Below are 19,030 nucleotides of genomic sequence, written 5' to 3' on the forward strand. Positions count from 1 at the left end.
AACCACAGCTTTTTAATTAGTTACTTTAGTTACTGGCCATGAGACAAGACAAATTCTGTTGTCAAACTGGCTTCACTTTACCCTGACCACAAGACACACATCAGGACCAGGACTCTGTCAGGCAAAGTCCATCAGTTCTGAACTTAAAGAGACACAGTTTAAACGAACTTGGGGCAAAGGAATACAAAGAGTACATTCCATTTCAGTTTATAGCAAAGCAGAAACCTTGCAGTTGTTGCCCAGAAGACAAAGTAGCGGAAACACAGCAGGAATTTCTCTCCTTGCATGCAGGAATGGAACACCACTAGATCAATCACTATTCTGTGATCTGGAACTCATCTTCTCTAACAACAGAAACCGTAAGACACTTGGCAGCACTATTAACTGGAAAGACAATTCAAGACTGTAGGATTAATATGATTTTGTTGGTGGTCCACAGTGAAGTGTCATAGAAGTGTCACTTTAAAACCATCAATAGCAAGTAAAAAAAAGTCCAAAACGCTCACTCTGCAACACAGGTCTTTTTTGCATTGAACAAGTTTCACAAAATGTGTAAATAATTAACCAACAAAAACACCCATAGCTCAGGCCAACAACTCAATTAAATTCAAAGTTTATTCCAAAATGATTTTTTTTTTCATTAACAGCAGTAGAACGTTTTTCAAAATCATCACTTGTATCTTGAAACAAAACTTCAAAGATATTACATATTCACCAGAAATATGTCATCAAACATTATTGAACCTGAAAGTATACAAAGAAAGTCCTTATTTCCTTTGGGTAAACAGTTACTATAAAGTCTTCTGAGGTCTCTGTGCTCTTGAAGGATCCTGTAAAACACAAAAGCATTGGTAATTTATTAAAGAATCTCTACTCAAATGGACATGTTATTCTACCACATCAGTTTTAACTCATCCCTTCCCTAAAAGGTAGTGTTTGAGCAGATTCTCCTGCCTAAAACTCTAAGCAGTATACAGCCTAAGATGCACCCATTCATAATATTAAAATATACATCAATTTCTCATCTTTTCACACACTGACTGACACAGAAAAATGTGCAATGACTCCCCAGTCATGCACCTTTTCTTCATCATGAATAAAGAGCAAACAAGCTCTGAGCTGCAGGTCAAATAGAGCTCTAAATTCTCACCCAGCCCATTCCAAAACCTCTTCAAGCTTCTTACAAGGCACAATGTGTATGTAAGTGACAGTAAGGACATTGTCCAAGCAACTAAATGAAACAAATAAAATGAGGTCACTCACAGCATTGGATCTGAGTGTCAGCCCTAACTTGAATCATATCCACAGAGTCCTTTAAGCTGATTACAGCAGAGATTTTTAACTGCAGCTGTGTGTTTTTCTGCAGCATAGACTTAAGCTTAAACACAACTCATCAGCATCTGACAAAATCAATCTGAATTCACAAGTGGGAATTCATAAAGTAGCCACTTCTATCTGGCCAAAGAGAACTCCAGAAAGATTCCAAGCTTTTTAACACTTCTAGGCAAAACACTATCAGATAAATACAACAGCCTGGTACTCACAGGGAATTTTAACTAAATGTTCCTACCTGCAGACTGTGACAGGTACCAGGTCTGTCACACAAAACAATAACACATTTCTAATCTTGCAATTTTCAAAGATATTTTTAACTAGACTAATCATCAAGCTTCAAGAGTCAACAACAATATGGACACCAACCACCTTATCCCACCTACCTTTGCCTGGATACTGTGCAGTCTTCCATTTCCACCGCTCCAAAGTGTTCACATCCCAGGTGCCTGTGAGGGATCGCTCTTCCACTGCCATCACTGATCCCAACCCCTTCAGCAAAGACTGTGAGGAAAGAGAACACCAGGAGTCAAAGAAGAGTTCATAGACAGTAATGTCAACTCACCAGCCTAGTGCACAGCAAAAGCAGATAGAATTTTAAACTCTAGCCTGCTAATTAGAGCAGAGAGACTTGAAAAATCTGCAAGGTCATGCAACACAAGGGAAAATACAGATTCACCAGGTCTCAAACTAAAAAGCTGAGGTGCTGAAAGCTTCCTCTGCATTGTAGTATAGAGTCTGTTAAAAGGGCTAAAATTCACAGTCCCCTTTTATGGAAACAGAGAATCCTACACATTGTTCCCCATGTTTCTGTAATGACAATCAAAATAATATACTCCCTGCCATGGAGCATAAAGTAATCTGCTTCCATAGGAAAGAGCAAATAAACATGAAACTGAAAAAAGCCAGTACATGATGCAAGTGACAAAGTTTGAGCAACACATAGAAATAAATTGTAGAGAAAAAAAAAGTTTTCCTTTAATCTTGGCATGTTTCATTAAGTATACGTACAATTCTCAGTAACTAAAGAAACAACAAAACAGAATCCTACTCTCTGCACTGGTTAAGGTACTGCAGGAAGCGTTACCCTACCAAGAGCTCAGCAGAACTAGGCCTACCCATAGCTAGCAGATCTTCATACTGTGCCTATGGCACTTCATCTGAAGTAATGGCTTCTGTGTTGCAAAGACAAGTAAGAAAAAAAGGCTCACTTCTCTCTGAAGTTAAAGTTCTACTAATACTTCTGTGTCCATCTTTTGTGTACTATAAAGTACACAGGATGTGTCATTCCAGAACCATTTCTCTCTGGAGTAAAAACACCTGACTTGGAATTCTGTCTTGAAGGGTTAGATTTACCTGTAGATCTATCATCACAGGCTGAGACAGCACAGGATCTTCTCCAACTTCATACAAGTGTCTAATTCTTAGCAGGACACGACTGAAATCTGCATCACCTTGCTTCTGTTTACCTTCAAAAAAATCAAAATGCATATATTTTCATACTTTAAAATTAAACTCCAGCTTTAAACTTTTTTTGAACTTTAAACTCTCAGCATTTGAACTTTGTTCCTATTTTTTAAAGTTAGCAAGAGAACTGACATCTGGAAATATCCAGCTCCAATGTTGACAGGAATGTCACTAACAGGCACGACACACTCATGCAGTAGAAATATTTTATCACTTGGGCAGAACAATAATACAGCACAATTAGCTTTCTTGATTGAGGAATTTAATGCTTTGAATAAATAAAAGTACTAGCCACAGAAGAGAGAAGAAAAGAAAACCAGCTTAGTTAAGTGTAACATCCAGCTACCTTTCTAAAGGCACCTACCCATGTGGATGCTGCGGACCTGCTCTGCATGATCAGAGCTGTACCTCCACCCTGGAATGCTCAGAGTCTGGAGATGAAGATTAGGTGGCACAGTAACAGGCAAATCACGGACTGAATTCCTCTGAAGTCGTCTGGGTAGTTTTGGTTTATCTCCTCCATGCAAAATAACACAAAACAAATACTAAACATCCATCACACATAAGCCTGGCTAGGCCACTGTGGAAGGGTAAAGGCTTTTTGCTTATTCTGCCAAGGCAGAGGCAAAGCAGATGATATGCTTTCTCCTCCAAGGCTTTCCAAGATACAAAGCAGAAAGCAGCATGATTTTAAGTGCAAGAAAAGTGTATCAGAGCTTTCCATAAAACTGCAATTTCCCTGCAGTTTAAAATTGCCATTTCACTACCAGGCTTCAGTTTTAGTTGATAAGGTGAACAAATATTTTTAAAAGGATGACTCAAAAATGGTCATTAAGGACTCAGCATCCAGGAAGCTGATATATGGTGCCCTACCTACTTTGCACTAATTCCCTGTGTGAACATTTAGTTCTCATTAGATGCTTTAAAATTTATTTTTCCTCTGAAAGCAGAGATAATTATAAAACAAGAGAAACACTACATATACTTGGACAATATCTATGTTCAAAATTAATGCAAACTAATTAGCAGGCTCTAAATCTGCCTCCTAACTCACCATATACTAACTTTGCTCCACAGGAGGCTTGAAGTCTGCATTTAAAAACTCAAGAGCATAAATCAAAGCAACATAAACAAGCCATTCAGATGTTAAAGATAGCATAGGCAACTGAATGATTACCTGATAATGCTCCAAACATCACTACTGGCCTGTGCTCTAATGCCAGTCCACTTGTCCGATACAAAGTATTGGTGACAGCCTTCGCTCCTAAAATAAGCCAAATTACAGGGCGAACCACTGAAGAGTCATTCAAAGTGAGATTGTTATTCAGGTTCCACTGAAGGTTGTTCCACAGTCTCCTGTGTAGCATCACCTGTATTGGGAAGGTAAATGTCACAATAGGAATCAGCCATCAGGCTTTACTTATATTATCAGCACCCATGAAATTATGCTCGTCTTGAAAAAGAAATAAAAATGTGTACTTTACCTCCACTTGTCCGTTCCCTTGACTTGATACACCATGAGCTCTTTCTGCAAGCAGCATCAGCCTTGTGGTATCATCTTCAATGTAGGCAGTCTGCACCATGGGGTAATAGTTCTGTAAACACAGCAAACCATGCAGAGATACTGTTAACCCAGGGAACAGTAACAGAGAACAAAGGTAAGACACAACTGATTTTGCATTACGCCTTTGTGCCTACCCGAGCCACTGTGTTATTCACATATGCCTTGAATGGTCTTTTCTGCATCTGATATCCATTATTGTCGGTGTAGAGAAGTTGTTTGGTGTTCAAATCTGTGCTTGTCCTTAGAACTGCTTCACGATTTAATTCCAAAGGCCCAGCACTGTATTCCTGCTCTATCCGATGGCAAAGCAGCTTCCCATCGTAGCCTTCTGGCACCGAATATAGCCTGGTGTACACTGCATATGTATAGTCCTGAGAAGTAACATTGCTGTAAAAATGAGAGGAAGGATGCAGAGTTTATAAAGTGAAGCACTTGATTGGTTATGGAAAACCTGAAGGAACTCATGATGTCATCCTACACAGACAGCTTTCTTGACCATTTTCTATCTATTTCATGTACAATTTTTTTAAAATTTCAATTTAACTTTCAAATATACAGATATACAACCAGAGTAAGTGATATCCTGTAAGTTTCCTTCACATGACAAATGTCAGGAGGATTCTTCATTGGATTACAAAGGCTCTGTTTTTCTCAGAATTAACAACAAATATAAAAATATGACTGCTAAGCAACATATTTACATTGTGTACAGAATACATGCATTTTTTTTCAATCTGGGTGACATTTGAATTCTACACTACTTTCCAAAGGTGTCTCTCAACTACAATCCTTGAGCAATGTCATGTAAAGCCAAAGACTTCAACCAAACAACCAGATTTAAAAGAGGGTGAAGGGTTTATAGACTGATACAATTTTAACACAGAAAAGTAGCTAATTCATCAGGGGTAAGTGTGACCTTATAAAAGATTAATTTCTCCTTTCTCTAATTTGCATTCAAGATAGACATTCAAAGTTATGAAAACGTATCATTATATCAAATTTCCAGCCATGTAAGATATTAGCTGCAATTTTCATTGAGCTGCAAAGAACCACTTTCTCAACAGGAGTTTGATTAAAAAATTTACCACTGAGGATCACCCTAAACAATCTCCACATCCCTCCCTCCCTCCTGCAGTAATATTTGCTTCAGAAGTGACCCTCATGAAGTTCAACAGGACCAAGTGCAAGGTCCTGCACCTGTGTCAGGGCAATCCCAAGCACAAACACAGGCTGGGCAGAGAAAGGCTGGAAAGCAGCCCTCAAGAGAAGGAACTGGGGATGTTGGTTACGAAGAAACTCAACACGAGCTGACAAATGCATGCTCAGAGCCCAGAAGCACAAACATACTTTGGCTGCCTCCAGAGCAGCACAGCCAGCAGGTCAAGGGGGGCCATTCTGCCCCTCTGCTTCCCCTTCATGTGACCACAGCCACAGCACTGCATCCAGCTCTGGGGCCCTCAGCATGGGAAGCACAAGGACCTGTTGGAAGGAGTCCAGAGGAGGGCCACAAAGGTGATCAGAGGGAAGGAGCATCTCTCCTATGAAGACAGTTTAAGATTTTACAGCCTGGACAAGAGAAGGCTCTGGAGAGACCTTAGAGCAGCCTTCCAGTACCTGAAGAGAACCTACAAGAGAGCTGGAGAGGTACTTTTGACAACAGCATGTTGTGATGGGACAAGGGGAAATGGGTTTAAACCAAAACAGAGTAGGTTTAGATAAGATGTTAGGAAGAAATTCCTTATTCTGAGGGTAGTGAGACACTGTCGCAGAGAAACTGTGGATGCTCCATCCCTGGAGGTGCTAAAGGCTCTGGCCTTGGCCCTGGAGGTTGGATGGGGCTTTGAGCAACCTGGTCTAGTGGAAGGTGTCCCTGAAGGGGGGTTTGGCACTGGATCTTTACAGTCCTTCTAACACCAACAATTCTATGATTCTATGATTTACAGGAGAGTGTTTCCTCAGCAGTACATTCAGCAGATTATGATACTTCTTTTGTCTAAATCCTAAACAGTACAAATACACAGAGCTTAGGATAAGTGTACAGAAGTAGCCTCATACAAATCTAAACATTCCAGTGAAGTGAAGCTGTAATGGTGCTGTACCTGTAGAAATACTGCCGTATCTCAGTCACCAAACTTCCAGACATCACTTCCAACCCCACTGCTTTTGATACTGGAACAGCTGAAGCATCTGGAGCAAATAAGTAATTATCTGAAATGGGTCCTTTCTTTGTGTCTCCATTTACATGGTACTCAAGGAACTCCTGGGTGAACTGGACAGTCTGGTTAGTCTCCCTGAGAATCCACAGAAGAGTAAAAATTATATAACTTATAAACACATTTTGTACATGATAAATGCAAAGCTGAAAGCAACGGGAATGAGGCTGGAAATGTAAGGATAAAAAACTGTTTCTTCACAATGGATTGATTTTATGAGACTGAGTAAATGAGCACAGCAAAGAATTAAAGTGCTTCCCATTAAAACATATGTCAATTTGTAAGCAAATGGAGTTTCTACATAATTTTCTCTTTTTTTGTAGAAGAGAAACATCTTAAGATTAAACATAATTTATATATATATATCATTGTTTTCCTTTCCATGATGCCAGAGTTGCTACAGGATTAAAAACACCCATTTCTCAAGAACAAGGTACACTGCACTGCGCTAATGAATAATTAGGTGAATTTAACTATGTAGCTAGGTAAAATCAGCATGATGCAAGTTTCCATGTTTAACACCAGTAACAATAAAATCAACAGGGTAGCAACATTTACAATCACTCACTACCTACTGTATCTCCTCCTCTCTCCACTGAAACTTACAGTTTAGCTATTCATGACTTATTATCACAATTTTTAGAAAGTCATATGAAGGCAATTCAAGATGCTGCTTTCAGCTACCTGCTCTGCCTTTGGAGACTTGCTGTGAAAACAGGAAAAATCACTTCATCTAGCATATAAATTTATGCTGCCAAACATTTTATCTTGTGTTAATACAGCTACCCACATTTTGTAATAACTGAGGTGTTTTATAATATCCAAGTGTTTTCTACTACTTCTCTTATGAGACACTTTTAGTGCAGAGGCAGGATCTAGAAGTTCTAAATGCTGCAGTTGAACATAAAAGGCTTCCCAATTGAAGACCCCAATTTTTTTCAACCTTTCCTCCCATTCTGACCTGTGAGGCCTCATTCTTTCCCATTATCACACTGCAAACTTTCTGAAACTCAAGCATTTTTAGCTTGTCTGAAGGCTTGTGAAGAAAGTGAGTATCTCATTTTCCTCATTTATGCTGAATTCCAGTTCTTTATGCCTGCCAGAGCAGGATGGAGAAAACTGGAATCTGAATTTAGATTTTTGTTCTTCTCCACTATATTCTTCATAGAATCTGGAGACAGTTATGATCTAGAGGCACTCTGAGAAAATACTTAGTCCAGGGCTCTTAGTTAAGGTCCAGCTATACTTATAAAGCTGATCTTAATAATATAGGGCAACGAGTTCTTGCTCTATGTGGCAGAATTATGAAAAAAATCTCAAAGGTGAAAGAGATCTAGCCATCACCATGCTGGTGTCAAATGGGTCAAATATTCCATCAGTATATAACAGCTGACAATCTGAATCCTGAGCAGGCAAAATGCAGCACAGCTGTACTGAAGCTGAAGAAATTGGGCCAATTTGCATCAGCTGAGAAAGACCATCTGAAAATCTCACCTAAATCTTGATAATTCTTCCATTTTGTGTACCTGATCAAATGGAAATTCCTTAGTTAAAAGTTTCCTTTCAAACAGTTTTGTAGCTTTCTACCACAGAAAGAATGATACGGGACTTGCAGAACACAACTTAGTATAAGCAAGCTCTTACTTTATCACTTAAGGCTCATTGTGTAGCCACAGTGTATATGCTTACTTAGTAGTTTTTAATAAAAATGCACATGCCCTCTTTTGTTCTAAAGTACACTAAAACTCTGCTGATATACTAGTTATTACTGTGATATGTCATTTCAGACCAACTGCAAAGTTAAACGGGGCGACCTCACAGAACTAGAATCATGCCTGTGCTAGTGTTGAAGTGTCCTGTAAAAAGAAGGGCATGTGAAGTGGGAGTAAAAAAAGAATCTTAGACCGTAAAGAACACTTTGTTGAGTCTTGGAATTAAGACACATAATACAGTCCTTGGACTCATTTTTATGAAGTGTTTTACAAAATCTGAAACATTATTGAAGCAAGCAGGCAATCTCACCTCTCTGTAATGCTGTGCATCAAGTTTGTGTTTTGGTCAAACACGATCTGGTAGCAGCTGTTAACCACAGGAAACAACTGTTGACTTTGCTGACCTGCACGCGTTAAGTCTCTCCGCTTGTACTTGATTGAGCTCCCAATAAATGCAGACTGTTTACCATCTGTGGGTTTAATACTGTATTTTCTGTAGCTCAGACCACTTATTGCAACTAGAATATACAGATCATAGGTAGACTGGGATTCCATAGAGCTTTGAACCTGTACATTAGCACACACAAAAATGCTTCATTACAGAAAATTAATTAGCAAGGCAATTACCTGCATGTGTTGTAAGCCCTAAATTATAAAAATTAGCTTCTACTTTAATAACAAGTTTCTAAACATGCCATTCTTATAATTCTGAATTATAATGTAGATCCATGCTGCTTTTAATTGGGAGCCCAGTGAACTTGGATTAAGCTGAGCCTTTCTTGTGAAGGAAAGTCACTAAGCAAATTAAAAGGGTTATTTTAATGTGAACATGGAATCTTAGATTTAAGACCACACTGCAAAATATCTAGGTGAGTAGATATAATCATATGCTATATTGATCAATCAGATGACAGAAAAGAGACTGAAACACAGGAGACAAGAAAAAGTGCAAAAAAAGAAAACTCATGACGAGGAGGAAGCACCAACATGCACCCTCACCTTAGGGAAGGCACATGGAAAGAAGGTAGAAGCATGTAACATCCTTATGAACCATAAACAGAACATCAGTGTTATGTAATACTGAAATACCTTAAGTAACAGTTTTTAATCATCTTTCAACTACATGTATCCTGCCCAATAATGTTATATACTTTAGTACTACTTTTGTCCTGGAGAAAGAAAATGGGACTAGATAAATACTGAACAGATTCTATGGACAAAGAGGCTACTTATGACTAACCAGCAATTCAAGCAAGCTGTCTGTACCTTCACACTGTGGACTGACATATATCCAGTTACACCACAGAAAACCTAATGATAGGGCCTACTCCCATTCTCTCCCTTCATGATACTCGTGGCATGGGGTGCAGAAGGCAGCAGAGCACTTGCCAAAGCTTCAGTTCCTCTCAGCCACATATCCACACCAGTATCCTGAGCTGAAATTTTATGTCTCACAAAAGGAAGGAGTGTGTAATGTGAATGCACTTCTGAATTGTGCATACTGGAATTAAACGACCCCAAACCACTTTGTCATAATTACTAAAGAGATTTTACTTAGCCTCAAGTGACTATCCACATGCAAATAAGAGTAATGTCTAGCAACAGAGAATACAGATCAACTTGGTAGAGGGAGTTTTGCCTTTTTAAAATAAGGGCAACTTGCCTTTAGGGCATCCTAAATCCTGAATAAATGCCTAGAATAAATGTCAATCTTGTCTTTGTATCTTACACGACTGAAGTAATTCCGACAGAGTGACTTCTGGGAGGTAAGTTACTGACAGACAAGCATGACCACAAGCCAACCCAAAGAGACTGATGGTTTCCAGACAAAGGCATAAATCTTACGTCATTCCATGAACATGTACAGGAACAAGGAATAGCTGCTGTGCATCACTAGCTGACTACAATGTGCCTCCATGCATGGTCACAGTCATGAGGCACAGGTCACAGAAACTGTGCAGCTGGCTGAGCTATCTGGCATCTCAGGAACTGAAGAGAGCATCTGGAATTGCATCAGGCCTCTTCAAGCCTTATGTGCAGGAAGCATTCTGGAGGTTTATCAAGCCACTGATGATGATGCATTCTGTACAGCAGATGCTCCTGGAAAAGGCTAATGCTAGCTTTCACTCAAGGCCACTTTCTTCCCTCCCAGGGAACAGCTGGCTGTGTCTTGGAACTTGGAGAATAAGCCATCAAATAGCAGCTGACTGACACCAATTTCTAAGACCTACATTTCTTAATTCTCTTCTTCTCCCTCCCCAAGGCAATCTGTCAATTGTACAAACAGGGCTGTCAATTGTAAGGCATGCTTCAACATTAAAGGATTTATTTGAAACAGCGTTTTTTAGAGAAAGAAAAGTAAGGTAAGAAGCATCAGGTCACACACAGCAGACATGCAAAGGACAGACCAAACACACTACAAGAGCGGCAAGTCCTTTTGGACAGCAAAAAAAGTCTCTCTGTTGAGATAACAGGCAAGTAAAAACAACCCTTGAAGGACAAGCAGGAAAATCCCACTTCAACAGGAGGTAGAATCCAGTCAGTGAAAACTGACAAGTGAGAGAAAAGTAACAGAAAGAAAAAATGTTGAAGTACCTGTGCTGGCACAGAGTATCCCAGTTCATCATATACACTCATTGCCTCACTGCTGACAGAAACTGTGACAAAGGTAGTGATGTTCCATGCCAGTGGGTTATAGACAACAACATAAAGGTCAACATCTGGAGCACCTGTGTGTATGCAAACAAACAAAACTGCCAGTCACTATATTATGTATTTTTAAAATGTGTTATTAAAAAGTATCTAAAAAGAAATAAAAAGAAATATAGAAATATAGAAATAGAAATAGTCTAGGTACAACTATCTTACAAAATTTTAACAAAAAACCCTGCAGTAAAACCTCACGATAGAAAAAGGAAAACATTTTATAGTCCTTCATAAAAACCTCTTCTGCTTTATTCTTTTACTCTCTGCCCAATCAAAAAAGACCATGCACTCACAACATGACACCTGAGTTGAATGTGAATGCATTTAGTGAAGATAAGCTGCTTGTAACTCATTGTCATACAGTATTAACTTTATCAGAGTTATACAGAAGATGAAATGAGAAGCCTAATTTAAAAACAGCCCTGTGAAAATCCAAATCGGTCTGTTGCACAGCCCACGGCACTGCTTAAATCTGACAGTTTAAAAAGTTTCCCAAGTAAAGATAAAAGGGAGTGTACAGTCTTTAGAATAGACTTCTTAGAAATCCTTTTACATTTTTTACACAAGCTGGCAGTACATTATAGCAAGAACATCTCTTGACTCTGACTGTGCTCCATATCATGTAATGCTCTGTTGCAGAGTAAAGTTAGTTTAGTGACTACTCTGATGAGCACCTCTTCCTTTCCTTGTTTTCCACTTGAGGTCTGAATCTGACAGCCAGGTCCAATATTTGCACTGAATCAGAGTTCTGTCTAACATTAGCTGAGAAATCCAGGGTCTCATAAGGCAAACAGGATTTTCTGGCCACGGTTCACAGAACTTAAATGTACATAATATGTTGATTGTTTTGGAGGAAAATATGATAGCCTTCATAAGTTTGAAAATTGGAAAAGCTGTGCAAAAAGTACCTGGTTTTCCTGAGCCTTTAGTGTAAACAGAAGAATAGATCTCTCCATTCTTCTTTGCGTTGTTGATATCAAAGATTATGGAAGCCATTAGCTTCTTTACGTTGTGCATTCCATACATCAAGTTATTCAGGTACATGTCCTTCACCTTGGGAGACTCTGTGCCTGTTATACCATCGTGGTGTTGGACCTTATAATTAAAAATAATTTCAAAGGTGCAACAGGATGACAACTTCAGGTTTGCATTTGTATTAACGTAATAGTCAACTAAACTTCTGACACACAACTTAAAACAATAAGGGATGACAACTATATTCAGATTCACATTTTGCCTACTCTGAATCCCCACATACTGCATGAAATGGTCAAAGACAAGATGCATACAGATTTCCCCCTAGATATATTCCTCTTTTAATACACTAAAGTTGCATTCTTAGAGAAAAAACCCAAACAAGTTACCAAAACCAAGAATGCAGCAAATATACTGTAATAAGATAGATTTTTCATTTCCTACTCAGAACTGGTCATTACCTTAGCAGACAAAATAATTATTGACAGCAAAAGCACTGAGGACTGCAAATGGTTAATGATAGAAGGCTAATCACTTAGCTGCTGAACTTTAAAGAAATAAATATGTCCTTCCTCTTCTGACTTGCAGAAGTGGAGATTATCAATAGTTTTCAATTTCCATTTTTGTTTGTTTTTTATTCTTTTAAGAATGATTTTGTAAATAACAAAACCAATGCTAAGAAAAGGAATTTCATATGCAAAGTTTGAAACCACATACTCTTTCACTGGTTGAGGAAAACATTTGCCAGTAACCACGCCTTGAACACAGGGCTAAGGGGCTGAAGTCATGGTGCAGGACAGTTTTTTTGAAAAATTGTTTTATTTTTATTTATGACTTGGTAAAGAGGGAAATTATTTCCAAAAATATAAAAGCAACTTTGAGACACTCCAGCTGAAATGCTTATGCAAACTTTACATTTGGAAAATAAACATTTTCATTCAAAATAGAAAATATATCAAACTTTACCTCTGAAACTGCCCATCTTAGACTCTGAAGTTGCTTTAAGGCTTTATATTTGCAAATAGAACCTTCTGGGTGTTTCCAGACATACTGTGTGAAAAAGGATTCTCCAGCATAAAGCAGTGAACTTGCTCTCCTTGCAATTCCTTTTAATGTGCTCCGAGAAGTATAAAACCCAGTCCACGCTTGGAATGGCTCTGTTTAGAGTGGAACAGATCAAAACAAAATCAAAATACCACTTCATTTATTCTACTACTATTCTACTACTACTGTTCAGCTTCTTACGTGAATGCTACTGGGGATTTACACAGCAGCCATCAAGTAGAAAGGTCATAAAGCCTACAGAGAAACTCAGCCAGGAACATGCATTTTGAAAAACTATCATCTCTCCTACAGGCCTAGTAACATGCAAGTTTGATACAAAGCCAGTACCAACCAAGTCATCCTGTGCTTACGGAAATTTCCTCCTTGTGGATCTGCACAAAAGAATTTCTAAAGTTTCACTGAAGCATATAGTATCATTAGTTGTTAATAAAATAGATTATAATCTTTGTTAATTGCTTGATACACGCACTCTACATTTCAACCTTTTAGTCAAAGAGATTTAGCTTAAATTTAATTTCTTCAAAATGGAGTAGAAACAGTGATGTGATGACTCCAAACTACTGTAGCACAAACTACATCAAAAGATGCCCTCAAGTGGTTACTGGAAAGTATTTCAACATTCTATTCGTGTTAATGTTTCAGTATCCCACAGAGTGAACTAGGAAAACAATTATTTGTTTTTAAAACCTTCAGATCTCTCCTTAGGGGTGTGAGTGTCTATTCGTTTGGGGGAATTTTCTTTTAAAATACACTAGTGATAAATATGCTTTTCAGAAGTTGCAGTAAGTGTTTTATTGTAATAATCTGCTATCAGTCCAAGATCAAAATCAATGATTAGAAAATAAGATCTTTTGCTCAAAAAACTTCAGGACAAATTATTTTTCACCTGAAAGATGCTAAAAGTTTCAACAGGATTAACTCCATTTTAGTTTTCAATGTTACAAGCAGAAGAACCACACATCCATATCAGCATAGTACAATGAATGCAGAGTAGAAGGAAATACTTATCTGGGACTTAAAACTTGAGTTTCCGTATGTCATAAGTGACACTGAGCCCAATAAGTGACTCACAAAAAAAGGGCACAGCAAGAATAAGAGAGGATTAATCATCAAGAAGGAAAACAGCATGTGGGAGAAAGTGCACTCAAATCTATACTGCAATTGCAAGGCACAGAAACTCATTTGGGGAAAAAACTACATCTCTGTGTGGGCACCCACCTGGAACACTGAAGGTGCTGCTATTATGCAAGCTAACAGCAATTCAATCCTGCAGGTAAATTATGCCAAAAGATAAAGGAAAGAGCCCAGATATAAAAGGATATTAGCAGTTAGAACTGGCAATGCTTTTATCAGCAAGTTGTTAGGTATGACATGATCCCTAGAGGGAGGTGAGGGAGGCAGGGATCAGTCTATGCCATGATTCACAGGAAGCAATAGTTATTTTTATTCATTGAAAAGTTAACAGACACATTAGAAAATAGTCTGAAATGTACGTACACAGCCAAAAAATGTGATGAAGCAGTGGTAGGTACAATTAATCAGAAAGGTGTTTTAATGAAATCAGTAGTATTTTAATAATAAACCAGGCAATAAAATAAATTAATGAGTTTAGAAATTGAGAGGTTGGCTGTGTCTTCTCTCTGCATACTTTTGATATGAGGTCTAAAAGAATAAATTTATTGGGGAAAAGAATTAAAGGGATGTTTGGTATGGCATGATTTTTTTGTATTTTTCTAGTACTTTTCAGTTCTACTTAAAAAAACTAAGTTAGTGCAGCATGTAAGATGCAAACAAATAACAAGGAGCTGCAAAGAACTTTTGTAACACTATTACAAAACTTCAGAAATACTGATGGTATTTTCACTTGTTTAGACTTCAGTTGTAAGAGAATTCTTTCCAGCCCCAGAATTTCAAACTGTTTTCTTCAATGAAAAAGGCAAGACTTTCTCTTACAGGAGACTCTAGGGGTTTATCTACATTATTTTATCTACATTTATCTACATTATTTTGTTCCGATGAGATCATCCTTACCTAGGATGCTTTGCTTTATATAAAAGATTGGATTTGGAGCTCACAAACTGGATTCCTCATGCATGGAATAAGCATTAATGGGCATTCAAGTCTATATTACCAGATTATATATTTCCTGCAATTATTTAGAATGTGGACACCAAATCCTCAACATCGACTGTTTCACTTTGGGAACCCCCATCCCACTGCAGTAACACAGAACTACCCCAAGAACTTTCAGATTGCCTCGGTCCCTTGGTTACCTGTATCTTCTCCAGACACTCACAGATCACTTCACATCACATTTTCCACCTCTGGTTTAAGCTATGCATAATCCAGTTCTTTTAAACAGTAAAACGGGGACATTGTTCTAAATGGCCACACACCCAGCTTTTCCACTCAACTCAGTTGGGATCAACTTTTTTGTTGATGACACCTCATAGAGTGAACAAATCTTATAGGAAGGCATTTTTCTTCTTTATTACTCAGTTTTCCATATTAAAATTTTACGTATGTACATTTCAGGCAGACATTAGGCAGCTGTGAACTTAATTACCTGTTGAATATGGAAGAAAGTCTTGAGAGTCCCGAATTTCCCATGTAAGATTCCTGCTATAAACTGCTTGGAAGTAATCCCTGACAGTGGCATACTGGACAGTCACTCCAAACTCAGCAGAATGCTTGTTAATATAATCCACCAACAAGTCCATGTTAGAGTACTGAACAGATGCATTAAAGAACTGCTTGTCACAGCCCTGAAATTACAAACACAGAACAGCCAAATTACTTTGGGTCATATAATCAAGGAGGATAATTTTTAACACTAATCTATGTTCCAGGGGTATTTCTTTTGATTGTGATTGCTCATATAACTGACATTAGTTACAAAACTGTCAAGACTGGGCAGGGTTACTTGCACAGATTGTCTGTAACCATGAAAAAAATGATGAAAAAGCATAGAGTTTTAGAACCATATGTATTCCCTCTACTTCTTTACATAGCATTATCACAAGCACAGATACCCAGAAGTTTTCTTACATTACTGCAAAACTGTGGGTTTGGATCTAGATGTTAGGGATTTATTCGTACTGTTCAAAACCTCTCCCCCATTCCAGCACAATTTTCACTATAGCACAACTACAGAGTGTTATATTCTACTTCTCACTCTCTACAAAAATAATAAATTCTATATAAGCAACAGTGTCATAAACACAGGAGAAAAACAAATCAGTGACTCAAAGCTGCATCAGTCAGAAAAAGTTCTTCGTTGTAGCAACAGAAATTGTGGTGAAATATCCCATAAAGAATACACATAATCCTTCAGTATTGTAATTATAAGACCTACAGCATCCATCAAAAGTAGAAACCAGACTGTACATTCAGTGTAGGTGAAGTTACTCTTTCCAAAGGAGTTGGAAACAGCAAGAACACATCAGTGCTATGTGTACATGTAGGATGTGATTAACAAAGCATACTGATGAAGAGAGTGCTTGAATGACCAAGCTGGGACCTGCTTGCTAATGGTTCTAGCTAAAATACAAAGACCGTATAAGAAAATTACTACACATCTGTTAGAAAAGACCACATCTATGTAAGTGTCATACATTTTCCTATAATGCTGCGATTTTTGTTAATGCAGAGTTACGTTGGGCTAAGCAGTTAAAAAAGGAGATCATTTAAATAGACATAACCAAGGGGTGAAAAAAGGAAGCAATACTGCAATATATAGTTATGCAAGAGTTTATTAAAGTTTTGTCACTTCTTTTTTTACATTGAGTAGGGTGGAAGACTTGATAGACAACTGGCAGGCTACATAAGAAAATTTTAAATACCATTACTAGTCAGTCATTTGGACCACAATTATCAGAGAAACACTTCATGTCTCATGGTTTGTACCAGCATTTCTGCAGTACCTACTGCAGCAAGTACCATCCACTTACCCTCTAGAATGCACCTGTCCCTTCTAAAGTGTGGTTAGATAAGGGACAGGCGGCCGGAAGATCTCGGACTGTAACGGTGAGGAGGAGAGCAAGCCCCATCCCCCTCTCGAGATAAGATACCCCTGAAAAGAATGTAGACCCTCTACTAACATGTGCCAGTACTTTTCCACTCCAACTACTAACCCAGGAGGTGTGGCAATATCCTGTTTGACGTAGTAGTAGATAAGAAGTATAAAACCTGAACTTTTTACTTAATAAACGTCTTTTGTAACCGTCTGCCATATTGGTACCATGCGTCTGTTACAAGACCCGACCCACTCATGAAAGTAAAGTGGAAGTCGTGCTGTAGGCCTAGATACCAGAGCCTCCACTGTGGCAGAAACAGCGAACTGCTACAAGTGGTGCCGAAACCCGGGAACGATTACCTCGGAGGACGGGAGCTACGCTTTGGAAAGGCACAGCGGGTAGGAGTCGGCCGGTCCGAACTCCTGAGGAGGAGAAAGAAAAAGGGGGACGCCCCAGGACCCCGCGGGAGAAACATGGACCCCGTGAAGTTGGTCGTGAGTAAATTAGCAATCCACTCGGGAATTGCATGGGACAAAAAAGATTTATTTCTTGCTATTGCAAGGTTAACGGATCTAGGCGCGATTTCACGCCCTATAGACATATTAAATTCAGAGGGGTGGGAGAAATATACAGTTGCCCTGGCGGAAGATACAAAAGCCACCGGCAGCGGAAAAGTTTTAAAAGCATGGGGAAAAGTTGAAAAAGTGTTGCGAAAAGCAATGGAAGAACAGGAGGCTTGGAACGCTGCAAAAACGTGTTTATTCACGGCTAAGCAGCCGGGGAAAGGGGACCGAGGGGGCGCAGGACCCTCCGGAGAAGCCCCGGAAGAGAAGGGGGGGGGGCGCAGTGCAGCAGAGACCCCAGGGGAAAAGCGGGAGTTAGACGCCTCATCCCCCTCCAAAAATACATGCATAAAAGCCGCGGAGCACGCGGAAAAACCCCGGGTCCCCCCGCGAGAGACCCCAGATCCGAACACCCTCGAAAAAACCGCGGCTTCCCCGACAATCCCTCCTTGCCGCGACCAGGGTCCGAGCGGCGGCACGGCGCTAGGACCGGCGGCGGCGCCGCCCGCGCGGAGCGGCGGCTCCCCGGCACGGTCCGAAACGGCAGCCTCTCCGGGCGCGGAGACGCAGCGCGGCCGCGCGGAGGAATGTGCACGGTCTGTCTGGGAAGAACTAGCGCGGCAGGCGAGAGACGCAGAGAGATTGGCTATCGCCGCGGAGGGCATACACCCCCCGCCATATGGCCAAGATGGCGCCGACGGTCCGGCGCGGGGGCGGGGCGACCAATCGCCGCTGCCCCCCCCGCCATGTGGCCAAGATGGCGCCGGCCACGTGGAGCGCGAGCGGGGAAGGGCGCCACGTGGCGACACGAACCCGGAAGTGCAAAACGCCGCGACCGAGCATGCGTGGGGGGTCGGAGGAATTCCGGAGCCACCGACCTACATGGCGCATGCGCGGGAGAGCGGGGGGGGGCGAACACGCGGACAAGGTCCCTTACCGGTGTCATCTACCAAGGGCAGGGGCGAGCAAAAAGGGGAAACGTGGGACAACCCCCGCGCAAGGCGCCAGCGTCACCCCCGGTCGGAGGGGGGGGGGCCGGGCGCGGGAGGCGGAATGGAGTCAAAGCAGAGGGAACATCCGAGCCCACCCGCGGAAGGCGGGACGGGGGCGGAGTCCGGGGAAAAAGCATAGCAAACCGGAAGCTTACCACCAGTTCACTTCCGATACGGAAGGAAGTTATAGCTCCACGGCGAGCTCTACAGAGGGCTCCGAGTCCGATTCGGAAACGGAGATAACAGATTTTATAAAGTTTTCAGCGAAACCGAGCAAAGCTTTTAACAATGTAAGGGAACAAATTCAGGGCAAATTAACCGATTGGGGGAAGATAAAATTAGCCTGTGCAGAGTGGGAACCTGCGGCTGCAATACATGCGTTCCCGGTACGGGTTTCTGGCAACCGGCAGAACCAGAGACGGACT

General features: G+C 40.2%; 1 protein-coding gene across 2 annotated transcripts in view; it reads right to left on the reverse strand.

The window, feature by feature from the left end:
- Nucleotides 1–597: 597 nt before the first annotated feature.
- The window catches only part of MAN2B2 (mannosidase alpha class 2B member 2), a 36,244-nt gene continuing 17,811 nt past the window's right edge, over nt 598–19,030 (reverse strand). The window contains exons 7-19 of one of the 2 annotated variants that reach the window (XM_066317225.1): nt 15,601–15,799; nt 12,936–13,126; nt 11,903–12,089; nt 10,884–11,017; nt 8,599–8,855; nt 6,463–6,654; nt 4,498–4,750; nt 4,284–4,394; nt 3,977–4,169; nt 3,164–3,313; nt 2,689–2,801; nt 1,719–1,836; nt 598–830 (exon numbers count right to left, since the gene is read on the reverse strand). In XM_066317225.1, the coding sequence (XP_066173322.1) occupies nt 736–830; nt 1,719–1,836; nt 2,689–2,801; nt 3,164–3,313; nt 3,977–4,169; nt 4,284–4,394; nt 4,498–4,750; nt 6,463–6,654; nt 8,599–8,855; nt 10,884–11,017; nt 11,903–12,089; nt 12,936–13,126; nt 15,601–15,799 (2,193 nt within the window). In that variant the 3' untranslated portion in view covers nt 598–735. Of the gene's footprint in view, nt 831–1,718; nt 1,837–2,688; nt 2,802–3,163; nt 3,317–3,976; nt 4,170–4,283; nt 4,395–4,497; nt 4,751–6,462; nt 6,655–8,598; nt 8,856–10,883; nt 11,018–11,902; nt 12,090–12,935; nt 13,127–15,600; nt 15,800–19,030 lie in introns of both variants that reach the window. The other variant, XM_066317224.1, reaches the window with a different exon arrangement.

The sequence above is a fragment of the Sylvia atricapilla genome, chromosome 4 (genome assembly GCF_009819655.1).
Source record: "Sylvia atricapilla isolate bSylAtr1 chromosome 4, bSylAtr1.pri, whole genome shotgun sequence".
Taxonomy (NCBI): Eukaryota; Metazoa; Chordata; class Aves; order Passeriformes; family Sylviidae; genus Sylvia; species Sylvia atricapilla.